Source organism: Penicillium cosmopolitanum (genome assembly GCF_028827165.1).
Source record: "Penicillium cosmopolitanum strain IBT 29677 chromosome Unknown utg000003l:1.0-3747932.0:1.0-3751027.0, whole genome shotgun sequence".
Taxonomy (NCBI): domain Eukaryota; kingdom Fungi; phylum Ascomycota; class Eurotiomycetes; order Eurotiales; family Aspergillaceae; genus Penicillium; species Penicillium cosmopolitanum.
Window position 1 is genome coordinate 441,593 of NW_026622673.1, and position 25,580 is coordinate 467,172.

The 25,580-nt window shown below is 47.2% G+C and overlaps 5 protein-coding genes across 5 annotated transcripts; 3 read left to right on the forward strand and 2 right to left on the reverse strand.

The window, feature by feature from the left end:
* Positions 1-4,217: 4,217 nt before the first annotated feature.
* N7509_000327 (uncharacterized protein) lies at positions 4,218-5,780 on the forward strand (the record flags this gene model as incomplete). Its single annotated transcript, XM_056624974.1, has 4 exons — positions 4,218-4,527; positions 4,556-4,927; positions 4,992-5,287; positions 5,352-5,780. The coding sequence occupies 4 exons, from the start codon at positions 4,218-4,220 to the stop codon at positions 5,778-5,780; spliced, it is 1,407 nt and encodes a 468-aa protein (XP_056493556.1).
* A 2,037-nt stretch (positions 5,781-7,817) lies between these two features.
* N7509_000328 (uncharacterized protein) lies at positions 7,818-8,054 on the reverse strand (the record flags this gene model as incomplete). Its single annotated transcript, XM_056624975.1, has 1 exon — positions 7,818-8,054. The coding sequence occupies one exon, from the start codon at positions 8,052-8,054 to the stop codon at positions 7,818-7,820; it is 237 nt and encodes a 78-aa protein (XP_056493557.1).
* A 2,493-nt stretch (positions 8,055-10,547) lies between these two features.
* Positions 10,548-11,425, forward strand: N7509_000329 (Zn(II)2Cys6 transcription factor domain-containing protein; the record flags this gene model as incomplete). The annotated part of the gene is made up of 2 exons (XM_056624976.1): positions 10,548-10,616; positions 10,712-11,425. 2 exons carry the CDS (start codon positions 10,548-10,550, stop codon positions 11,423-11,425), a joined length of 783 nt encoding a protein of 260 aa, XP_056493558.1.
* A 1,405-nt stretch (positions 11,426-12,830) lies between these two features.
* Positions 12,831-13,733, forward strand: N7509_000330 (RTA1 domain-containing protein; the record flags this gene model as incomplete). The annotated part of the gene is made up of 2 exons (XM_056624977.1): positions 12,831-12,990; positions 13,066-13,733. The coding sequence occupies 2 exons, from the start codon at positions 12,831-12,833 to the stop codon at positions 13,731-13,733; spliced, it is 828 nt and encodes a 275-aa protein (XP_056493559.1).
* Positions 13,734-23,908: 10,175 nt separating this feature from the next.
* N7509_000331 (uncharacterized protein) lies at positions 23,909-24,983 on the reverse strand (the record flags this gene model as incomplete). Its single annotated transcript, XM_056624978.1, has 3 exons — positions 23,909-24,219; positions 24,274-24,638; positions 24,691-24,983. The coding sequence occupies 3 exons, from the start codon at positions 24,981-24,983 to the stop codon at positions 23,909-23,911; spliced, it is 969 nt and encodes a 322-aa protein (XP_056493560.1).
* Positions 24,984-25,580: the final 597 nt, after the last annotated feature.

The window sequence follows — 25,580 nt, forward strand, 5'->3', positions numbered from 1 at the left end:
GTTGTCGAGACGAACGGTCGAGGCATGTTGCATCTCCACGGATTGGCATGGGCGAGAGGTAACCTGGCTTTCGACACCTTACGGGATAGACTACTCGAAGATAGCAACTTTGCGGCCCGAATGATTCGCTGCCTGGAGTCAATCATTACGCAAGGCATTGATGAGAGTGTTCCGCACGACCCTGCAGTGGACCTTCCTAGCATGCCACCATCAGCTAAACACCCAGAGTCCGATGACGACTTTCATCTCCGACTATCTCACGATAGCAATTGCGTCGCTCGTAAAATGCAAGTCCATTCCCGAAACCATCTCGCCACATGCTTCAAGTACCGGCAAACGGGATCCAGAAAGAATGCTTGTCGATTCGGTATGCCCGAGATATGGTTCCTGCCACTAAGATAGACGAGTTCGGCTTGATTCACCTCGCTCGAAATCATGCCTGGATAAATCCGTGGAACCCGGCCATTTCTACTTGCATCCGCTCCAATCAAGATATCTCTTGGATTCCAACGATCTCCAAGACTTTGTCACTTATCTACTACATCACGAACTACGCTACGAAAGACGACGTCTCTCCATGGCAGATAGTAGCCAAGGCGGCTTTGCTGAAGCAGTCCATTGAGAAAGCAAAGGTTGCTGACCCACCAACGAGAACAGACCTACGTCTTCGAGAAAAAGGAGTCGAAAATTTTGCGCTACGTTGCTTTAATGCTCTCTCTCATGACCGAGAGATCAGCGGTGTGCAGGTCGCTAGCGTATTGCTCCAGCTACCTACCTACTACACCGTTAACTACACCTTTACCCGCATCAACCTCTGGTGGCTAAGGCGTTATGTCCGCGCAATCATTCACCCGGGGGACGTTCCAAGTAGCAACTCTTCGGACCCCATCGCAGAAGAAACTTGCACGTATGAGGCTGGCGACACTGTCCCCGTGAGCATCTTTGACAACTATAAATGGCGCGGTCCGCACCTGGCCTCTATTGGGCTCTATTGGGCTCTTTGAATACTGCATGCTTGTAAAGACCAGGCACAGTCGCGATGCTATCGCAGACGACATAGACTTCGATCCACGCCACCCTAGATGTACCACGCATGTACAGCGCCTGGCGCGCACCCCGTCTCAAGTGGCCACTGTAACTTTCACCGGTCAGCTAACCGAATTCCAGGTCGCGGAAGATGCTGTTCCCGGAGGCCACCCAAAGACGACCGCGATCTTGAATGATATTGCCGAGTTATTATTAGGCCTCTTTGTTCCCTGGGGCCACTTGACTAATCTCTTCCGACGGTATGCGACACAACGGGACGCCTGCGTTCAAGTATGGGCGGCCGTTGAACCAACCCTCGCGTTTCACAACCGAGCTTTTGCGAGAAACATCGACATCCTGCGAAAATCCAAGGAAGACTGCCAGGCTGACACAAAGTTGTGGAAGTCTGCAAATGGCCCAGCTGGTTCGCTTCAACAAGATGCTGATGCGTTTGAATTCGCAGCTTTTCATTCTGATGGCGAAGAGGGCGAGGAATTCTTTCACCTGCAAGATGAGAATTTTAACGCGGAGACATTGATCGCCGCCTACCACACCGTCAGCAATGCATGGTATCGAGAGATGCTGGTCACTGGACGGCGGATCCCTCCCTTGCTCAGTGCCATAACCCCAACACGACGGTTGCTCCTACAGAACTTCCAGCCCCTAGATATCTTTCACACTCGTGCATACGATTCTTCTGGTCTAAGATTCCTCCCATCGTCCACGTTGCAAGAATGGGAGTTTCGACTGGAATACTTCGCTAATCCTGATCATGAGGAAAGCGCGGATCATGATGCTGCGACCTCTTGTTTTGTGCTTGACGATTTCGACGTCCAGACTGAAGATGGCATCTTGCAACCTATGCTCGCAAGCTCGGACACCATCCCTGTAATGGATGATCGCCGATCCCGGGTTGGCCAGAATCCCACTGGTGCCTCTCTTGGGTCCCTGGTCAGTGAAGTGATCCCCCTAAATTGGAAACAACGAATGATCGTCGAGAGGTGCTATCTGAAGCTTTGGCCTGGGCGGACCACCCTTATGACTCGACCCTGCGCGATCAGACCCTCCTCTATATTGGGGGAGAAGGTGGTACGGGGAAAAGCCAGATTGTCAAGGCAATTGACGCCGGTATGGACCTTCTCGCACGGAAACACGACGTCATCGTCATGGCGCCAACTGGTGCCGCGGCCGACAACATCGGCGGGAACACCTACCACACATCTTTAGGGATCTCCATCAACCGCTCACGAGGAACCACAATGAGTTCCCGAGTGAGGCGGCTCTGGTCTCGCAAAACCATCATGATCGTGGACGAGGTAAGCATGATGGATCTGACCATGGCCAGTGTGATCGATAATCACTGCAAAATCGCGAAGTCCCTGGACAGATCCTCCACCGATCTTTTCGGTGGTCTTCCCGTTGTCATCTTTATCGGCGACTTCTTCCAGTTTCCACCCGTCCGGGGCCCAGCACTATGGAAGGAGCCAAGAAGGGGCGCAGGCGAGGATGAGAATGGTCGACTCCTCTGGCATCAGTTCAGACAAGTAATCATCCTCGATGAGCAAATGAGACAGTCAGAAGATGCTCCATTTCGCGATCTCCTACTCGCGTGCCAGGATAGGGGCTTTAACTGAAGCTGATCGATCCGTCCTTAACAGCAAAGCGATCACGTCCTTGGCCAGCCCTCAACTAGAAGATGCCACCACCGTCGTCAAGCTAAACTCTCTGCGTCACCAGGTGAATCGCGTTCGAATAGAGCAATTCGCACGTATCCGATCCCAAAATGTCTATATATTCCCTGCGCATCATACACGGACCAAATCTACTGACCCTATCAACCTCCGACTTCGTGCCGATGACTTGCTCCAGCAACCAGACCAAGGCACCAAGATCCCTTTCCCGGGGTTCCTCTTGTACACACCGAATATGCCTAGCGCTATGCTGACCAACATTTGTACTCTGCTCGGCCTGGTCAATGGTGCTGTGGGAACTGCTATAGGAGTTGTGGTAGATCCGACTGGTGCGTTGATCTTTCGTAAGCGGTCAGAAACCTAAGCTCCTGACACCTTCCCACTAGATTCTTTGAAATCGACGAGCTCTACATAATGTGTACCAAACCTCCTGCCTGCATTTTACTAAAGCCGGATAAAGCAAGGGCCGCGGGATTTGAAGACCTTGAACCTTCCGTCATGCCAGTCTTTCCACTAGAGCGATCTATCACTCTGAAAAGCTATTCAGTGCGAAGGAAGCAAGTCCCTTTGTGTCCATCTTTCTGTCTCACCGACTATAAAGTGCAAGGCTCGACCCTTATAGCGGCGATCCTCGATCTCAAAGATGACCCTACCATTCGGGGACAAGATCGTCACCGGAAGTATTGCTCGATGTATGTGCAGCTATCCCGACTTCGATCCTCCAAGGGACTTCATCTCCTGCAGAAACTCGACATGCAAGATCTCCGATTCGGACCTGACCCTCAACTGCTGACTGAAATGCGAAGACTCCAAGAGCTCGAAAAGGAAACAATTTCTGCGTGGCAGGACTCCTCGAACATGCGAACCTGTGCTCCATCGTTATAGAATAAGACTATCTCATAATGGCATTTATTGCTTCAGACTGGGCCATCATTATGCCATCCCACGAATAAGCATAAAACAAGTCCAAGTCACGCGTAATTCTCACTCGGCAAACGGATATTCACCCTGTGCTGAGTCCCGTCCGTTCATGCCACTTTGACCTTTTGAGTATGTTTCTCCTATCCTTACCCAATCACACCTTACGCCCCACTATACTATGCAGCTTGTCGAGCGTATAATTGGCTGATCCTTACGGACGTGCATCGAACTTTCCTGCGACCCTTACCAAAACCAAGTGCACAAACTCAACGTTATCACTCTACTGGCCATTACTTTTCGCACTTCTTTCGGTTTCAGGGCCACAGCGTGCGCAGCGCGCGTCACCAGTCCTTTTTATTCTAAATTGATTCCGCTTGATCTCATTCGCCATGCATACTAGTCCATACACTTTTAGCTTGTTCTGATAGATACAAATTGGCTGTGCACGGGGCATCGTACTAAACCGGTTTTACAGTAGTATGTAAGCATGTGACACGCGTTCGTCGGCCCAATAGTTAACCCGATCTGAATCCACCCAATTCATCAGGTGGTCCTTTGTTTCTCGTTGAGAAACGCAAGATGGCGGCCAAAAGACGACTATTCAACCGCCTAACAATACTTCCTAGCTCACGACTGACATATCATCTGAACATTGCCTCTTCATGTACAGGCTTAAGCAAGCGTGCTATGGCTGATCTTCGCTCTCCCTTGGCACCGCGCGTCTTTCCCTGTTCTGGGTGGGATATCATCGACCCTTCCCTAAAAATCGAAGAGGAGTCAATACCAACTTACAAATCCGAAAATTTTTATCCAGTGCGCATCGGAGAGGTAATTATTCAACCGTCGATATCAAGTAGTGGGCAAGTTGGGCTATGTCTCCAGCGCGACAGTCTGGCTCTGCCGCGACTTGTTGTAAGGGCAAGCAACTTCTGGCTCATCGACCCTAGCTAACCGGCCCAGGGACCATCGTTACATAGCATTAAAAATAAACACGGCTTCGAAAACTGCGGCTCGGGAGATCGATATCTATAACCATTTAAAAACAATCAAATCTAGTCATGCTGGTCAGTCGTGCCTGCGACCGTTGATCGAAGTCTTTCAGACCCAGAGTCCAGATGGGCATGGTACTCACAATTGTCTGGTCCACTCGCCTCTTGGGATCAGCCTTGACCAGCTCACTTCGTTGCTCCCTAATGGGGTGATGAGCAGCGCCATGGTGAGGACTACCATACGAAATATTCTTGCCGCTCTAGACTTCCTTCACATGGAGGCAGGGGTTACACATACCGGTATGAAACACTTCAATAAATTACGCTACTAAAGGGTGGGAAGCATTGACCAATGGCATATTAGATCTCCAACCAAATAATATTCTCCTTGGCATCAAAGACGATTCTATTCTATGTCAATTCGAACAAGCGGAGTTTGAAACACCTGTACTACGAAAAATCCTCGAGGATCGTACCATTTACCCATCACGACCACTCCGCATCTCTTACGGAACGCCAGTTCTCTGTGATTTAGGCGAGACTCGATTAGGGACTGACCGGCAACAGGGTGATATGATGCCAGATATCTATCGGGCACCAGAGGTCATCTTGGGCATGAGTTGGGACAGCAAAGTTGATATCTGGAATGTTGGGATGGTGGTAAGACAATTGCCCACGTAATCGCTGTGTCATTTGAATTCGTCATGAAGCTAACAATCCTTAGATCTGGGATCTGTTTGAGCATCGCCACCTTTTCAGGGCGCGGAATTCCGCACGCGAATTGGATGATGGATATCATCTCGCCGAGGTGCAGGCGGTCCTAGGAAGCCCTCCTGCTGAGTTCCTCGTTCGGAGCGAAAGGAGCCACTTGTTTTGGGATAAAAACGGTTCGTGCAGACCCCTTTTCCTGGGATATATTATAGATATAATTTGGCTGAATCAAAAATCGTTGACTTGTGTATCAGGTGACTGGAAAGGCGCAGCTCCAATTCCGGATTATAATCTTGATACGCTAGAAGAAAGGCTCAAAGGAGAAGAAAAGGACGACTTTCTACGGTTTCTCCGACGAATGTTATGTTGGCTTCCTGAGGAAAGAGCCTCTGCAAAAGATCTACTATTTGATCCTTGGTTAATGCATGGTCTCTTCAAGTGAAGCCATATTTGATTGTCCCCAGGAGCACTCATCCGTGGACACTTCCAGTGGCATGTGCCAGAACGTCCCTTAAATGGCGAATGAAACAGAAGAAAGCGACAATGAGCTCTTTGACGTTCTACCAAGTTACGGCGATCTCGATATTGAAGAATTGGATGACGATTCTGCTACTATAGAGAAAGACAATTCGGAAACGAGTGAAGATCACAGGGTTGCGGCATCGGAGAGCGTTGGTGCCTCATACTCAGAGGATGAGCTGCTAGGCTCCAGTCTCTCCCATATCCAGGGCACCATGAATGGCCCTGATGCCTCGAGTGCCGTAAGTGCGACCATAAGATTGCTATGACTTCTAAGCTAATCAGAGCAACTAGGTTGGCAAGAAAATTTCGACCAGTGTCGTTGCCTCTCGTTTAGCTTCCGAAGATGGAATTCTAGTGGCACGGTATTTGGTCTTGTGGCAATCGTGGGAGCGAGAGATGTCGCATGAATATGATGTGAGCGAGGATCTTTCTTCGTAAGCCAAGTCATACCTTTGACATAACAACATGATTGGGCTTATCTGTTAGGTTTTAATATTGAAAGGAATTTTTGTTCATTCAAGCAGGACTGTAATAAGTTAAAACCCCTGGACGAAAGTCATTTCCGGCTCAATGTACGGTGGAACGGTCTGTTTCGCGTCTCTTTTTACGAACAGAATCCCAATTTATTAAATACTTCCCTTGGATGCACTATTATAGTTTAAATTGAAGATGGGGCCTTTCAGGTGATCCTAGGTTCGATGTACTGTAGCAAGCTTGCCTAAAAGTCCCATCTTGTGGAATCCGAGGATTTTATATACAATACCATACACATTGGGAATTTTTCTGACTACGTGAACTGCACTCCTATTCTGTTTAAGTAATTTTTCCAGGACAAGACAAAACGCGAAACAATCAGACAGGCAAAAGGGTAGAAAAAGGAAAAAAGGGAAGAAAAAGGAAGAGGGATTCTGCTGCCAGGATCCGGTGTATGGTGTTACGCCAACCGTACAGTGAGGTATCGGAAATGCGGAGGAGGTGCCTATCCACCACCGGGGCCGCCTGTTGATACATCACCTCGCTAACCTGCTTCATACGCACAGAGGATCCCCTCAAAAGGAGGAGCTGGATCTTCTTTAGGAGGACCAGCGATTAGTCTGAATATCATCATACCCATATCAGGCATATCTCACATTCTTCACTCGTATCATTATGGTATCAGGACGCCCTCCGGGGATTGTCCTAACAGTAGTTCTAGTACCATCGGTCGAATCGATATCCTTTCCCCCAAGAGACAATAGAAAACCAACTATCCGCCCATGCCCGTTGATGATGCCAATTGTAAAGCAGTCATTGACGGTGAATCTATGTAACTCTTCCTGGACTTCCAAAAGATAAGAAAGCATAATGAAACCCTTTTTCTACTCATATCGGACATTTTCAGAACTCAACTGGTCGCCTCTTGGTCTAGAGTCAAACTCATCTTTTGTTTGTAGTCCGGTCAATATAAGCTTTATTTTTCCTGCCTGAGGGAAACGGTACTCTACTCGGTAGAGTATCTGTTATAGTAATTCAGGTATTTTAATCTCTGTCAGTCTAAAATGAGGCATAATTCAGGCATTAACATCAGAAAATCAAGCATGCGACCTAGGGCCCCTATACACAGTCGCATTTCGGTCACAAGGCTCTCAAGTTTCTCCATTTCATGACCCAGAAAACTAGACGCTAGTATAATCTAGTCCTTACAAGGTTCAGGGTGCGTGTTGAGATGGCAGAGAAATCGCATCGAACTAGGCTTTCCAATAGAGTGAAGCCACCCAGCTAGTCAAATATATTCAGAATATATCATGATTTCTGTCTTGAGGTGTGTTAAAGCAGAAATATACTGGGTTTCAGAAAGTCTGGAAGAGGTATGGGTATTAGTAGTTTTCCGGAGGGAGGCCGGAGTATTATTATAGTCAGAAAGTGCAGGGAAAGGCCTAATTTTGGTTTGACTTACACTCTCTTCAAGCGTAAGTATCTAAACTTCGTAAAGCGAGCTGTCATGCTGATTGCCGCGGATCATTGAGGCTTGAGCTTGGAGGACTTGAAGGGTCTTAAGTCGGACTCCTTCCATGTATTTTCGTTGCTCTGTTGGATATTCTGAGATTATAGCATTCGAAGATGGTGGTCTGACTATGCTGTGCATCGCAGATGCTCCAGCAATGACAGCTAACAGTCCAAGGAGAATGAGGATGATAATAAGGAATGTCGACATCTCTGAGGGGGATCTTGAGATTGATTGGTCTAAGAAGATCGACAATTCGATAGATGCTTTACTTAGGAGTGAATGAAAATTGAAGCATCAAAGTGCAAAGGAGTACAGGAGATTTACATGGCATGTCTGCTCAAAACTGAAAATAAAAAAGTTGCTTCGGTTGAATTTGATCTTGTCCAATCTAGGAATACCACGAATACGGAATACGGAATACATCTGATTGGGTCTATGTTCTCACGGCGTGCATGGTGATTTGCCGAGGACCAACGAGTTTCTTGTTCCTGGCCCCAGTTCACGTATGGTAATGTGGAGGGCGTCCAGCACTGGTCCACTCACAATCACCGATGGACGGAGGTAAATTTCTCCCAGGGACCCCTGATGTTGGGGGCTGTGGTTAATATGGACGAGAGCAAGGGAATTTTGACAAGTGGCAGCGGGAATAATACGAAGAAGATACGGCGGTGGGTCCTTTTTTCTCCACCGTAACTTTAGGCACATAGATTATTGTATAATAATCTCGAAAAGCGATCTCCAAGCTGAATTGAAACAGGACTTGGCAATCCACGTCAGCTCTCCTTTTCAGTTATGGGGCTCGTGAAGTGTAGTCCGATGGTGGGCGTCACGGGCGGGTAACAGTAAAGTGGGTGCTGAAACTTTTACATACGGGTTTGGAAAGAAATGTGAATAATCAAATCACGTGAAAGCGTGTCCCACCAGTCCCGATTGGTCAAATTAATTATAATTAGGTAACGAAGACTAGTTTATAATATGTGTTGATTTTTAGGACTTGCCCTTCATCTAATATTTAAGTACTAGGTGAGGAGAACTGTTCCATCAATTGAGGAAATTCGAATCACCGGTGGATTGGTCGATATACAATGTCGGAAGAGTGGATACATGGGTTTTGGGCACTGCCGCCCTGTATGCTATGTAAGTTTACGTCTGAACTCTTGTACTGTTCTTAATTCTAATGGACCATAGGTTGCGAATCATGCTTTTGTCCTTGCATAGTATTTGGCAGAACTCATCAAAGGAACAAAGGTCGACAGGATCCGAGTAACCTCAATGGCACGGTAAATAAACCACGATCGCCTTTATGTCAACTTTGCTAAAGGCCAAATAGTGCCTAGGGTTCGCATTTTGCTGTTTTGTTGGACTTACTCCTGTATGCCTATATTTGGAGCGACGGAATATCCGAGCGCAATACAACCTGAGCGGGAATACGTGTGGAGACCTTTGTGGTTCTACATTTTGCATGGGAAACATTTTGATTCAAGCCGAAAGAGAAAGTATTGCCAGAAATACTACTCCGGACTCCTTAAACAACTCATATTGTGCCACGGAGACCATGCAATACAGCCCTCGCTCTTCATAGAAAGACACAATCGGTACACTCGGTCTCGTGAGACCAAAATTATTTATGTGTCATGCGCTCAGCTGCTAATCTATTAATTAAATCAAAAGAAAATTGCAGCGTTGCGGTATGAGGCCATTACTAGTCAGCAACAAAGTCGTATCATTGCATATGATATATTTCTATCTCTAAACGAAGGACCAGAACATTGAAGTTTAACTGCGCAGAGATTACGGCGTAGAAAAATAGTACTTGAACCAATCATCATTGATACAAGATTTCTTCTATTTTCCATGTCACCCTTCGCTGGTTTATAAAATTATAAGGCGCACGAGATGATGAGAAAGTGACAGGCTGGCTACGGAAGAACCAGGGAAAAGATTAAGAAAAGGAACTGATTGGTTTCTAGATCATGTCCTCAGTATGCTGCTATCTGCATAGCATCTTGAAAAAGAGCGACGAGCAAAGCAAGCCATGGCAAACGGTATGTGCAATATGCGTAGGGACATTGGCGAATGAACAAAGCGAATGGGCTCAATATTATTTGCGATGACCAGTTACATGAGTGGAGAAGGGTGGATTGACAGAAATAAGTGACCAATGATGCATGGGTTCTAGAATAGTCGTATGATGTATTAAGCTTTAAACTACTGAATACAGCATAAAAATTGATTGAAGCCTCTGTAACCTTAGAATAAGATATTTTGACAAATTTTGATCTGGAATTACTTTTCCAAGATTACAAGTTGTTTGTCACCGATGTCTTAAAATATTCTTGAGTGAATACCCAGAAATTCAAATATCTCCGTATCGATCAGTACGATTTAGACCCAGGGCTGCCGTATTCGTTTCGTACTTGCCCCATCATCACTGGTCAAAGTCTCTTTACCTATCCCCACTATTCATCGAAACCCAAAGTTTAAACATGGGTCAGATAGCCAATCATACTTCATCGTATTCCGTATCAGTACCAGTTACGTCACTAGCCTCTTATAGTGCAGGGCAACCTCGGGCGTCCCCGGAGATGAGTCAGCCAATGAAGACCCCGGGCTGCATACGAAAAAATTCGTGTTGTGTAGCTTCTCATTGATCAGCTCTTGAATCCATCTTTCTCCTTCACTCCATCTTTTTCGCCCGGCATGCCGTGTCGACGCTCGCATAAGAAATCGCGAAATGGCTGTAACGAGTGTAAGAAAAGACGCGTTAAGGTATGCTATCGCCCAATACTTAAATAGCCATGTTCGTGTTTGCACAGGCAATACCACTTCAAGAGGTATCCTCTAATGTCATTTTTCGGATATAGTGTGATGAACAGGTGCCGAAATGTACATTCTGCAATTCACGCCAGTTCAAGTGCGTATATACACGCTTATCCCCTCGGGGCCAAATACAAGAGGGCCATCTTCAAGATCCCAGCCACCAGAATCAGCATGAGCTTTCTAGCGCAAGAGAAAAGGGGGCGTTACAGCTCGACACAAGACTTGTAGAAGCAAATCTACTACACCATTATTATACCGACACCAGCATGACACAATCAGACAAAAACGACTCCAGTTACCAATTTTGGCATTTTACCGTACCCAAAATTGCTACGAGGGAGTCGTTTGCGCTGGATAGTATTCTGGCATTCACTGCCCTTCACATGGCGTATAGTGAATCCAACCAAAGGAGTTTCTGGATTACGACTGGTTTGAGCTATAATGATAGAGCCTGCTCGAAGCTGTCGAAAATGGTCGGTCGCATGTCCGCGGCTACTTTGGAATCAGCGCTAGTATGCTCTATCTTTATCACACTCTTTGTGATTGCGCGCCATCAGTTCTCGGCCCCATCGAGTTATCTGTGTGAAGCTATGAGCATTAAAGGTCTTATCCAAGGCTGTGCTATCTTTTATGATAAAGCTAAATTACTTGAACCGCGCCATGCCTCCTCAGCAAATACAGCTAGAGAGAGCGGGAGCTCTAAGCATATCTCGCCGAATATCAGCAGAGAACAGCACGCAGATTCAAGACTACACTAGTCAGTTCCTTTACTCAAAATCCCTGACAAGAATTCTTCTATTAACAGATTCCGCTAGCCTTGGATCCCGCATCCTAGCGCAGCTTGAAAATACCAATACAGGTTCCTCGTCACCGAATCATCAAGTTTACTTGGCAACTCTCCAATCTCTGCTCGACATGTTCGATAATAAAACCCATCGTGAAAGTGGTCGATCAATATACTTATGGCCCCATTCCTTCCAGGACGCTTTTACGGAGCTACTTCACACAAGAGATTTTATTGCTCGCCTTATCTTTCTTCTTTACCCTTGGAGGTTACACGCTTTCAAAGATTCATGGTATATTGGTGACTTTGGAGAGAAACTTGCCGATGAGCTTTTTCCCTTGCTTGAACCTGTGCCTCAGGAGTGGTTGGAAATTTTTAGGTCTATCAGGGGCGATTTCAATAACTACGTTGATTTTTGTTGTGCAACATAGCTATCTAGCGGTTCGCGGGCTGCTAGGCGCAACAGTCTTTATTTGCATACCTAGGAGTGGATGATAAAAGGCTTACTGTGCTGTTTCGTCTAAGATATAAATCTAAGATTTTGATGTTTTGTTAGGTAGTTCTTAACAGACAATAATCCTAAATGCAACTTTCGTGACATTGTCCGGTATTTTTGGAGAAACAGAATATAAGTGTCAGAACCGTATCCTATATCCATCATCATTAGAACAAGTCTCAGAAAGGCATCTGCAGTGAGGGCTGATGGGCCTATGTATGGCAACTACAAGCTCTCACTACAAGCCAAACCCCCCAAAGCGGTCAGATTGGAGAAGCTAAATAGCACAGTCCATTGGGGGCCGCCTGCCAAGATGGCAGCAACCATCCAATAAAACAGCTTTGGGTATACAGAATACAAGAAAATGCAAGACACAGGATACGAAATACGAAATACGAAATACGAAATACGCAAGTGGAGAATCCTCCACTATTCTCGATCGTCCGTCAACCCGAGCTGTTTCTTTTTCTAGTCTATCTTATTTTTTTTTTATTTCTTTTTATTTCTTTTGGCATTGTCCGATCTTGATATTTGCTGCACGAAAGCTGTACTCTCAGCCCAATCATTTATCTTATACTATGTCGATTATCTCGACAGATACTTTCATATTGGGATTGATCTCCTTAATAATTTTTGCCTCCTCGCCCCTATCACTATAACTGTTGCCTGAAGCTTCATACTATGACTCACAGGCTTAAGTTCCTCAGTTTTACCCCGATAGCACTAGTCTGATCTACTTGAGGCTATGCTAGAACCCAAGACCACTTGTAATAACTGTTGGATCCGCTTTAAAACCACACTCGCCCTCCTTACTGTCCTGTTTCCCTGTACAATTCTCGACATACAACCAAGCTTCTTCTTCTTCCTAGAGATTATCTGCACAATGGCTACTTCCTCAACCAACGTCTACGGCGCTTATGTCCCATCACGGGCAGCAGCAATCATTGTCGCGATTATTTTTGTTATTCTCACTGCGTTGCAGCTATGGAGAATTGTCGCGAGCAGACGATGGTTTGGTCTCGCTATTGTGACTGGATGCCTCTGTAGGTGACCTCATCTTCAAATCACCTCTCTAGGTTCCCATAAAAAATGATATCTAATCTTCTAAATAAATATAGTCGAAATTGTGGGCCTTGCAGCTCGAGCCTACTCACATAATCACCTGGCACAAACGAAGCCCTACATCATTCAAATCTTACTTATCCTCCTTGCACCTATTCTGTTCACAGCCTCGATATACATGTTTCTCGGTCGTTTGATCAAGGCATCAGGGCATCAGGGATTGTCCTTCATTCGAATAAATTGGCTCACCAAAATCTTTGTCCTCGGTGATATCTTCTGCTTCCTCGTCCAGGCTGCAGGAGCGGGTTCATTGGTGAATGCAGATACAAGCACTTCGATCGACTCCGCACAAAATATCATCTTAGGTGGCCTTGCTCTCCAGGTCTTATTCTTCTGTGTTTTTGCTCTCTGCGCCATCGTCTTCCATGTCCGGACCCGGGCGCCCCACATTCGACGATCAATAGATCCGAGACTTCACTTGAATGCCATGCTCTTCACGCTCTACTTTTGCAGCATCTTGGTGACAGTCCGCAATATCTACCGCCTTATCGAATACAAGAGCGGGACAACAGGCTATCTTCAAGAGCACGAATGGCCTACTTATGGATTAGACGTTGCCCTGATGGCTATCATTGCCGCTGTGACTATTTCATGGTACTCTGTCAATATGGAAGGTTTCTATCGTGATGCGATTCCTTTGACGTCGAGGGATGGACATCCATGAGAGGCGCCCAAGAGTTTGGCTTTTTCAATTCAGCGTTTGTTGTACTCAAAATTAGACCTTTCTTTTGCTTGTCAGCTTGTTGTATTTTTTCTTTGTCTTCTTCTGAAAAATTTGGAGTTCCTCACTCTTAACAATTTCTTTTTGTCGGCATCCTGAGGCTCTGCCTACAGGGCCTTCTTTGTAAGTTATGAAGGTCTCTCTATATGTAGAGGGAAAACTAATTCGCAATAACTAGACACTCTTTATATATAGATAAAAATTTAACCTAATGTCTAACATTACCATGAATTTTCAAAGTAGGACAAGCAGATTAATAGTAAGATGCTGATTTGAGACACTCGTGGACTTCTATGTCAAGGGCTAACAATCTTCTATTCCAACCATTGCTACATTGCTACAATGGAGACGCGTGAGATATATTTGGCCCGTACGGGGCACCTGCAGTCTGAACATGGTGATGTAGGTCTCCTTGACAGAAGACTACAGCGCCGCGAGGGCTGCAGGCGGGCCCAAATGACCCGATGGGCCAATTAAGGATGGTGGAGGGGCTGGTGGTAAGGAAGAGGAGACCGGAGTTGGATGACCGGTCTGGAATTGACGGTTCCAGGTGTACAGTATTGTTGGAGGAGTCGTGAAGTAGAGGCGGAAAGCTTCGGAAGACCACCTTCCGAGAGCTTGGATGTGGTCACTTCTCCGACCCGAATCGTGGGCGTGTTGGGCTGCCCCTTTTTCGGAAACTATGACCCTTAAGTCCTGTGGTACAGTGCCGTCCGTTATTGCCTTCCATGACGGATGTATATGAGATGCCTTTTGCAACCCTAATCACATGATACTCAATCCTGATTTGGCTAGCCAAAATACTTGTAACAATGTTTCGATCTCGAACGGTATAATACCAGACTCGTATAAAACAGGAATGTGTTGTATATTTGTGTTTAATTACAGCTCCAAAAATAGCCCCCTCGGAAATAGTTCCCGCAAAAAGAGTTCCCTCTCTTTCCCTCTCTCCCTCTCTTTCCCTCTCTACCTCTCTTTCCCTCTCTTTCCCCCCCCTCCGCTCCCAGGATGCCATCCATCCTCCCAATCCATATGGCGCGAAATATCTATTCCTGGCAGCTTGTCGTTATTATTCACATCTCATGCAGTAAAACGAGACTTGCCACATCACAAATAGCCAAGGTATCCAAATGCAACGAGCGTTCCGTTACTAACATCCGAAACAACATGCGGTTATTCGGCAGTGCCAGGTCTCCTCCAATCTCTCCCGGCCGTCCATCGAGTATCATACAAAAGTGATGGTACAGTAGAATTCGAAAACAATTTACCCCTAGGACACGCACTTCTTCCCCTGTGTCCCACTTATTTTGTGCTAATCCAATCAAACCAGGGATTGCCCCACCATTCTTGATGCATCTCTGGTAGATCATCAAGGTTACCGTAATTAGAGTTTCTGGCATTAGGCAGACCGTACTGCCGAAACGCGTGATCAATTACATGAAAGATAGTGGGCCTCTTCCTTCTAGAACGGACAAAAGAGGAAAGTGTTTAGTCACCACGCGGCTGCTCGCCGAACGAGATGCTCAGATCGATGCCGCGCAGGTCACTGGCCAGCAATCGGTGTGGCGGGATGTGTATCGTGGCATGCGATGTCCCGGGCCTCCGTGTCGCCATGAAGGACAATATAGCTAGCAAGATCCGGAAGAAAAAAAACATGACACAGTGAGAACCCCACTTAAAGGCCCTCATTAGATACATGGAATAAGGAGGAGTTGTTGAGGCCCATAGTGACATTCCTGACCGTGTTTGTAAGCAGCTCTATGATAAGGAGACCCAGCGACTTGATAAAAAGAAAACCGCTGATACTGTAACTCTACGACCAATTCGATGTATCATCCAATCAACATCCATTCTCTCCCAGCAGTATCACCTCAACCACCATGCCTCCCCTATCCGCTAATAACGCTAGGCCGGCTACGGGCAGCATTGCTGAACTGATCATGGCTCATGGACTGCTTGTTGTAGCCGTGGAAGAATATACCGACTGGCAGCGGGCGCGGGTGAGCAATGAGTCTCTTAGGGACAATACCATTAGAATGATGCATGCCCTGCCGTGGTAAAAAGTACTGGAGTTACCGAAATTGGTTTGATGGCATAGCTAGCCCCATGGCTATTATGAGTCCTATGCAGCCTAGACGGTTCCCAAAAAGGTTGTTCTATGGCGAGGCTGAGGACGTGCTTCCACAATCATCAACGTTTGCGAATTTTCGCCTCTCTGCCGGAGTTGAGACAGGCCGAGACTTTTGCTTGTGTATCATTAGTTGCTGCACGGGTGGAATCAGTTCAAGTCTCAACGGCATAGTATTAGGTGAATCATCACTGAATGATCTAAATTATGATCCTTCACCATCCAATTTCAGAATCTGTTTTGGAAAACTTGCCGCTATTACTGCATAGCTGCATAGCTCGGCGTGAATGCTTTTCTCTCGACATCATCTTGCATATGAGTGTCTTGGTTTATTTTTTTTACACTACATCACCCCCCTATACTAGCCTTTGGATCGCCAATTTGTCTGTCCCGGCTTCGCCGCATTGCTTTCAGGCCCGTTCTGTATTCACGACTACAAAAAAATGGATCTCGATGGCAAACCATCGTATAGACACTCAAAGCTCGACTTCAATCTCTTTCGTAAAAGGCCCGTCGGTATGTGATATCTTATTCCAGCTATGGCAAACATAAAAGCTAATCCTAATCAAGACAAGCCTCCATCTCCGGTGCATCGCTCCTCTGAAGCTTTTGTGAACAGGTTTCCTTTCCTATATTTGAAAACCGAGGAGCTTGTCTGGAAATGGGAGCAGTCGAAGCTCTGTGGCCAGAGCATCAACACTACCTTGCAGTTCACCATCATGCCACAAGATCACCCTTCCAACAGACCTGACAGGGCAGGCAAATTCGTTTCCATGCAGAATGGAAGTGTAATCGTGATGCCTCCGGCCTACTTGACGAATCTGAGACCAGAGGAGTATCCAAGTTGGATTTCTTCATGCAGGAAACCTGACAGATATGACGATCATTCTCCTTGGCTTGCCAGACTGGAAAAGGCCTTCCAAAGTCCGGGAGAGCATGCTTCGTTTTGAGAACTTGCTGGCCGGGAAAAGCTTTCCACTTTTCTATAACTGGTCAACCGAATACTGGATCTCAGATTCGGTTATTCTCGATCCACGATCAACCGATGAGATTGAGATGATCAGTATGGGGAAACGAGCGGCAAGTAGTTACAATCTGAGGTACCTTTGCGCTGGCCTCCCATCAACCACGATGGGACCTCTTTTCAACACGCTTGTGACCTCGGGGAATGCAGACCCAGCCTGCTTTGAGTATTCGATGGGGTTCATTTGGATTCATGCGTCGATAGATCCGAAGAACTTCAAGATAGAGCTTGACACCTCTATCGATACGTCTTGCGATCGCGTTGATTACATGCTACAACAGATGAGAGAGAGGTCGTGGTTGGTTCAGGCAAAGCTAGCGATCAAGCTCGAGAGGTCCAGCAGGGTGAAGGCCGCTATCTCGGTTCAGCTTTTGGGCGTTTCTCAAGTTCGCGTCACTTCTACTCATAAACCAATTACTCATCAGTAGGATGTGTTTCAGAGCCAGGCGCCATACCTTTCGCTTGGGCCATACTATTTGTGTTGAAGTATATTTTCAAATTCAATAATCTTTCCTATAGAGTCATACCCTCGCGTGGCGTTGCCGCCGTACCGGAAAGACTTACTGAAGGGACGAATTAGTATATAGACTCGGCCACTGAGCAAAACTGTACCTCCATGCAATCTGTAAAATTGGCTGTCTCGGTGGGTAGGTATACCCATGAGACGCCACATTGACAACGCATTTGCTGTATGCGCAGAAGACAGATTTATTGAGTACCACGTATAGAAAGCCCAAGAATAGTCTTAGTCCGAACATTCTACAGCTCGTAATTAAAAGAAGGCAAGAGTGTACTCAGCGTAAGAGGGCTTATACGACGAATGCTCAATGAATTTCTGCATAACTAACCGTCCTCGGAGACCCCTGAACCCGTCAAATTTCTTCATCACTGCGACCGCCGGGTCCGCACCGTCTTCTGCTCCGGTCCATCTGGCGTATCAGTCATATCGCTCTTCATCCGCTCCTCTGCTTCCGACTCGACAGCCTCCAGCCGGTGGAGAAGGTCTGCCAGGTCATTGCGGAGATCCTCGATACACTTATTTTGGTCCGTCAATTTATAATCTTGGGATCTGGCCTTAGGTTAGCCCTTTGTTCATTGCTTGGAGGGAATGTAAAACTCACTTCAACCGCACGTCTAGTCTTGAAGTATCATCTGTTAGTAGACACTTTGCTTTCACGATAAGGGGTGACTCGGACTAACTCTGCGAGGCATGTGAGGGTAAGTACGTTGCTATCTCTGGGCTGAGGTAAGTGTCCGCCGTATTGAGGACTCGGTAGTACCCCGTGATCGTGGGTACTGGGAGGATCGCCCTGTTGCGGAACAGCTTTGTCGTTCTTGTTCGAGGGTGTCGATGGGTCTTCCTCGGTGGTGTCTCCAGGCAGAGATTGAGATGGGCTTCGGCTGTATTCAGACTCCGAGGATGACAAGGACAGTGCGCGCTGCAATCGACGTCGGAAGTCTGGCATCTGCCGGGTGCGTGGAATTTTTCGAATGGCTCCCATAGTCGCGTATCGAATCAAGCGGGGTGTCGCCGACAAATAGACCTGTTTGAAAATTATGACGAGGGTGGCTCTTATATGATTCGTGACAGGTGTGAGACTCTACATGTGTGAGAATAGATCCGGCGAGCAAATTTCCGCTGTGGAAGACGCCGTCTCCCTGGGCCTACGCCAGCCATATCTAGTCTCACATTGTGGAAATTCAAAGAAGCGGGGCGCACTAAGCATTTGGCAACACTTCAACGGATTTTCAACGGGGCAAACGTTGACTAACAAGCTACCTGCACGAATTGAACGTCCCAATTCGCGGCTCGCAGAAAGTTGGCTTCGCGGTTGGACTTGCAAGTCAGCGCCCAGCGGTCGGTGTAGCTAAGCTGTTACTTTCAATGTGTCCTACTAGCAAAGATTCATCTGCGTACACATCGGGCTGGCTAAGCTCGGGCCACTCTAGCAGGGATCAATCGAGCTGATGATTTAATTGAGAATCCATTCATTCAGTGCCTATATTAGATAAATATAGTAAAGGGGTAGATGCACGTCCAAAATTAGGAGCACGGATCGAGGCAGCTACCATAGCAAATTCTACAAACACAAGTTCGAGGCTATAGGCAGTCGATTTGCCAGAGCCAGTCCATTCTTTCGAACTTGTCAGCGAAGTTGAAGTCGTTTGACCTTTGTCAACAACGTTGAGGCATTTTATTTGTCAGGCCTAGACCCCGGAGAGCCAAGGGTCCAGGTGGGGCGTGCCACTCCACCCGCTCTCCGCTCCAAACTCTTGAAATTTCTTATTTCAACGTTGATAAACCGCCTCAACACCCACGAAATTAGGATCGCCCGCTGCGAATTTGAAGTCAAAATCTCTGGGTCCGGCAAAATGTACGCAAGTGGTCGCTGCCGAAACCCCTACTCAGAATGGCATAAAAGACGCTCTTTTCCCGTCGAAAAGAAAAGCAGGACTTTCCTCCTCACACTCCGGGCCACGCAGCCTGGGGTGTCTTTTGCAGGTAAGATCTGCGTTACCAAGTACTCTTCGCAGGACGGGCTCTGCGTGATCAAGTGTGCCTCGCGGGACGGGCTCCGCGTCATTCAGTGCGCCTTGCAGGGGGACACTGCGAAACCAAGGAAGACCCGCAGGAGACCGCTGCGATACCAAGTTCTCCGCAGGAGACCGCTGCGTCAACAAGTTCTCCCTCGCGGTGATGAGCCCTGCGATTGTAAGAGTGCGCTCCCTCACAGCCATCGAGCCCTGTGTTGTATAAGTGTGCTCCCTCGCAGCCAATGAGCCCTGTGTTGTATAAATGTGCTCCCTCACAGCCAATGAGCCCTGTGTTGTACAAATGCGCTCCCTCACAGCCAATGAGCCCTGTGTTGTACAAATGCGCTCCCTCACAGCCAATGAGCCCTGTGTTGTATAAATGCGCTCCCTCACAGCCAATGAGCCCTGTGTTGTACAAATGCGCTCCCTCACAGCCAATGAGCCCTGTGTTGTATAAATGTGCTCCCTCACAGCCAATGAGCCCTGTGTTGTACAAATGCGCTCCCTCACAGCCAATGAGCCCTGTGTTGTATCAGTGTGCTCCCTCACAGCCAATGAGCCCTGTGTTGTACAAATGTGCTCCGGGGGACCTCCGCGACATCAAGAGCCTCCGCAGGGGGACGCTGCGAAACCAAGGGAGACCCGCAGGAGACCGCTGCGATACCAAGTTCTCCGCAGGAGACCGCTGCGTCACCAAGTTCTCCCTCACAGCCTTGAGCCCTGTGATTGTATAATCTTGAGCTTCCATGCAGCCTTGAGCCCTGCGTTATCAAATTTGCGCTCATTAGGCGACCCGTGGCCCCGCGGTCCTCGTCCTGATCCTCTGGCGATTGCAGGCACCTCTTCGTGGTGTCAGAGACTAGTATTTGGGGGAGTTCTCGAAGAAGCCAAGACCTGCAAACAACCAATAGAAATCTAGAATCTAATAAGACATGGTCTAAAATGACTTCAGTACTGTATGTAAATGCCACTGTACATAGCTCTGATTCGAAAAATGCACTTTGTAGCGCTCAAGCACGCCCTGGGCTTCGAGAATGGATATTCACTTCCAAGTAGTGTGAAGTAAAGCATCGAGTTATGGCTGGTAGCGGGTGGCCAATCTGAGTGGCGGCTGAAATCTAAACTAGTCTCCATTGGTGTGGATGCTTGTCTTTTCTGGCTAGCAGTGGCAGCAGGGTTTGTCGGGATGTAGGGGAATGCGGAGTTTAGACGGTGAGTGGGTGGTGTGTCGGTGTGTGATGGTGTTGATTTGTTGATGGTGAGGGCATATTGATGGTGAGGGCTGGAGGTGAGTGACGGTTAAGAGTTGGTGATAATGGTGATGGGGACCGGACCAGTGAATCGTGAATCAACATGATGTGCAGTACGAGTGACTCGCGGGCGGTGAAGTGGCGGCCAACGGTAAACACCCATCCCCGTCATAGTGGGGATCTTTGTTTCCCTCACGAATACAAAAGTTGATAAACAGTGCGCAATGATGATTTCTACATATTAGATTCAATATAGTAGTATATACTCCTAGAGCTGTTAACGATACGATATCGGTACCGTTTTCCCATATCGTCAATCGGCATCGTCAACTTCGAAGTCTGCCGATATCGTATCGGCAATCGCGATCGACAGTTTAAGAAATTGTCGATACGATATCGGCAAATTATATTATCGTCGGCGATATATCGCCACCGGTAATTGGACAATAAGAGAATATTTCCTGGTCCTAGATATAGAAGACTTTGCTACAAAGAGAATGATAGCTTAGATACTCGTTAATTAGGGCAATTCGCTCCCGTTACGTAGTCCTACGTCGTGTTGTTGCCGTGCTATGTGGCTGGATATTTATATATTTTACGTTGCTCTGCCGTCATATCAACTAACTCTGTACTTGCAAAGTATATATCTAATCCTTTGTAAGTTGCTTCCATCCCTCTGCGCATACATATACATATATATATCTATGTTATAGGCTTCTCCGTCCCAGCATACCATCATATTACCTGTTCTATTCGATAGCTACGCTTTGCTTCTTCCATTATGCTATATGGCAGATTATCCAGAGGTCATAAGGGTTCAATCCTATTTTATGGTACAACTCTATTTAGACGCGACGCGTCTGAAAGACTGAGACGCGTACCTCGACCTCTTCTTGGTTGACAGTGACCTGCTCTTCCAGACACTAACCAGCTCCATACATGACTCTTCAACCCTGGTTCTACTGAACCACTGGGCCCACATCAACAGCGAGCTGCGATCAGCAAGTCGTATTCATCCGCACTGCGCCAGTGGGCTGGTGTATCCAACACAAAATGCGTACGCGGCAGAAACGCCTCAACTACCGAGTTCTGAATGATGAGAGCGATGACGAGTCTTTGCCTGAGGATCAAATTGACCAATCAAGCGAATCAAGCGAGCCACTGAGCAATCTCCCACGTACTCTCCCAACCTGTCAAAAAGATGTGGTAATCCTCACCAACATACCAGATTGTGAGCTCCTACCTTCCGAGTCTGTGTCACAAGTGCTACTATCGCAAGAGAGCTCAACAGATGCTGGTACTTCAATCACAAGCCACATATCCTCTCAATGGTGCAAACGACCAGCGCCGGCTACAGAGTGGATCTGGGGGTACTTCGAGACTACAGCCGTTGATTGTCCATGGGTTATCAAGAGGACCAACAAGAGGAGGCTGGTCGACCGAGAGATTTGCTGCATGCATGTAGATGAGAAAACGGGAACACGCTGTGACTGGCATACGTCAGATTCCCAGCGGCAAAATACAACCAGCAACATGAAAACCCACTTGGTAAAGCATGGCATTTACTGTCCGACCTCCAGTATACAGCCAGCGAAGAAGGGACCAGACATTCGGAGTTTTATGGGTGGTAAACAGAGTCTCACCCATCAAGAGGTCTTGGAAAGGAATACAATTCGCTGGATTGTGACTGATATGAAAGCTTTCGCCACTGTTGAGTCTCCAGAGTTCCAACAAATGTTCCGAGACATTCCTGGGATTGAGCCTCCTTTCACTTCTCGCCACACCCTGCGGGATCGGATTACAGAAGCGCCCGACATCGGCTTCCATGCCGCGAACATATAGATGCTCTTTCAAACCCTAATCACATGATCCGTCCTGCCAGATATGGTTACTCCCGTACTTTGGATCATGTTTCAGTTCGGAACGGTAAAATTAAAACTGACGAGCGATGTAATGTTATGTATTATTACAGATCCAAAAAATACCAACTCCGTGTTTCCCAACATTCCTCCCCCAAACTCCAGCAACCATTCACCCCCCCTAAATTATCTCAAGATGGCGCGAAACCTGAACCCTGGGCAGCGTAAGATGATTGCACACATGATAAACAGCAAGAAAAGACTGACTACATCTCAAATGGCCAAGCTGGCAAAGTGTACTGAGCGTTCTATCACTAACATACGCAAGAAAATGCGATTGTTCGGCAGTCCCAATCCTCCCACAATCCCTCCTGGCCTGCCACCAATCGTCACTTCTGTGATGCTGGACACCCTTTGTGACCACCTCGCTAAGATACCCGGCCTGTATCTCGACGAGATGGCTAAGTTCCTATCGGACCAGTTCAACATATTACCATCGTCATCCAGCATCCAACGTGCTCTTTCTCGGGCTGGATGGACCAAGAAGACAGCCCGGCAGAAACCCAAAGAGCAGAATCCTCAACTACGAGATTTCTACCAACACAAACTATCTGAGTTCCAATCATACCACCTTGTTTTCGTTGATGAATCCGGATGTGATAAACGGGTAGGACATAGGCGGACTGGTTGGTCACCATTAGGTGTGACACCGGTGCAAGTGTCTAAATTCCATCGGGGCCAGCGGTATCAGATATTGCCAGCGTATACTCAGGAAGGTATTCTTCTGTCTCGTATTTTTAAAGGTTCAACGGATGCCGTGCTGTTCGAATCGTTTATTGAGCAGCTGCTCCAACACTGTGGAAGGTGGCCGGAGCCAAAGTCCGTACTTATTATGGATAATGCATCCTTCCACCATTCGGACCGAGTCAAACAGTTATGCTCCGATGCAGGTGTCAGATTGCTGTACCTCCCCCCTTACTCTCCAGATTTCAACCCCATAGAGGAGTTTTTTGCCGAGCTGAAGGCATACATCAAGAAATCTTGGCCAAGTTTTGAAAAAGATCCCGACCAAGGGTTCCACGCCTTCCTTCGGCAGTGTGTCCATGATGTTGGTGCAAAGCAGCAGAGCGCTGAAGGCCATTTCCGCCATGCAGGTTTAACGATAGAGAAGATATGAGTGACCGCCGTTCCAGGAAGCGGGGCCTGTGCAAGAAACAGCATACAGTAGTTAAAGTCTTTCGGATTCTTCTATAAACTTCACATAGTATATTATTGGAATTCATTTGGCTCATGTCTTAGTTCTGAGAATACCTGTGCTATTTTCAACTAGACGCAAGCCTGTCCAAGAAGGCCCAGATCTTCGCCTTAACCTCGAGGACATCATCCTCCTCGCCAAGATCCCAGAAATGGTCTTTGCCTTCGAGCAGGTAAAGTTCGTTGTAAAAGCCTTTGGATGTCAAGTGTTTAGAGAAGAAAATTGACTGTTCGTATGGGACAGCTGTATCACTCGTTCCATGTGCAAGAACGATAGGGGGGTATGAATCCTTAACAGAGAACTGTGGGAAGAGATAGTGGAGGTCGGATCGCAAGGCTGCTTCTTCCATAGACTCGACACCAAATGTCCGCTTGAGGACTGTTTGGGTCAGTGAGGCCGAAACAAGACAAAAGAGACCAAAGAGAAACTTACATTCTCCCTTGCGGATGAGGTAGTGATAAAACATCGAGTGAGGGTCGGTCCCGTCCTTGAAAGGACGGCCTGTGACCGGCTGTCTGCCTTCTTGAAAGTACTTTTCTATCTCGATGGCATGTTTTTCAACATCACCAAGTCGCGCGTTGGCGATGATAGCGTCCGGCGGATGAGCCTTCGCATACCAATCTCCAACAAAACAATCACCATACATTGCGATAAGGCCGGCAGGACGAGGAGTAAGCAGATGGCCAGCCTGGAAGGTAATGTATCCTCCAGCACTCCCTCCGCTGACAAACACGGCATCAAGATCAACTGGATTGAGAGAGCGCTTCTTGAGTTCGATGTTCAGGTGGCTGTGTACACTTTGCAGAGGTTAGCTCCAAGTCTCATATATCGAAGAAATAAATTTCGTACTATGTCCACATATCCTTCAAATCCTCCATTATATCGGAAATCGAGCTCTCCGGCAGCAACCTATAGTCAACGGAGCAAATTGTCCAGCCTCGTTTGTTGCAACCATCTCGTAACCAGGCCGGGAACCCGAGCTTCCGAGAGCCAAGGTAGGTGGCTCCAGGATGGTAGTAAATGATCAAGGCACCTGGCGTATCAGACCGAACTGTAGGACTATAGAGATCGAACTCGATAGGAACTGGGTTGGTTTTGTAGGTGATAGTGGCAGTGGGCTCAATTGTGGTGTCTGATGGCATCTAAAGAGGATTGGTAAGATACCGAACGTAAAAATCAGGGGAATACAGTTACCGGCATTGTGACCTAACCACACAGTTTCATACAGGGCAGTTAATTGACTTCAGTAGGAGAGGAGGATCTACTGAATTAAATAGATGACGAATTGGCTAGATCAAGAATGATTGAGCATGACATAGAAGTGTTTGGAGCTTATTAGTCAAGTGACCCAGCCATATGTAGAATACATGAAGACATCCGAATGCAGCCAGAGGCTCTATGATGAAATAAGCTTTCGGAATTCAATTAGCGTCGGGAGAAGTTTCGCCCGAGGGGTAGTAGCGCAAACCCCACTTCTGAACTTTAGTGTCCGATATAATTAATAAGCCCAGGGCATCAAAACCTCGATAAACAGTACGATTCCCCCTCCCTGCATATGTCCTTGAGGATGTCCCAGCATAGTGAGTTCTGAAATCGCCGGTTAAATGTCGGCGCATCCTGATCCACACTTTGTATCTGCTTGATAATCCAGGAAGCATGCGTCCTTTCAATTCTTGTTTGCAGCTTTGTAATCGTGGAATGTAACGCGCGAAAATTATTCAGTATTGGTGTATAAAAGG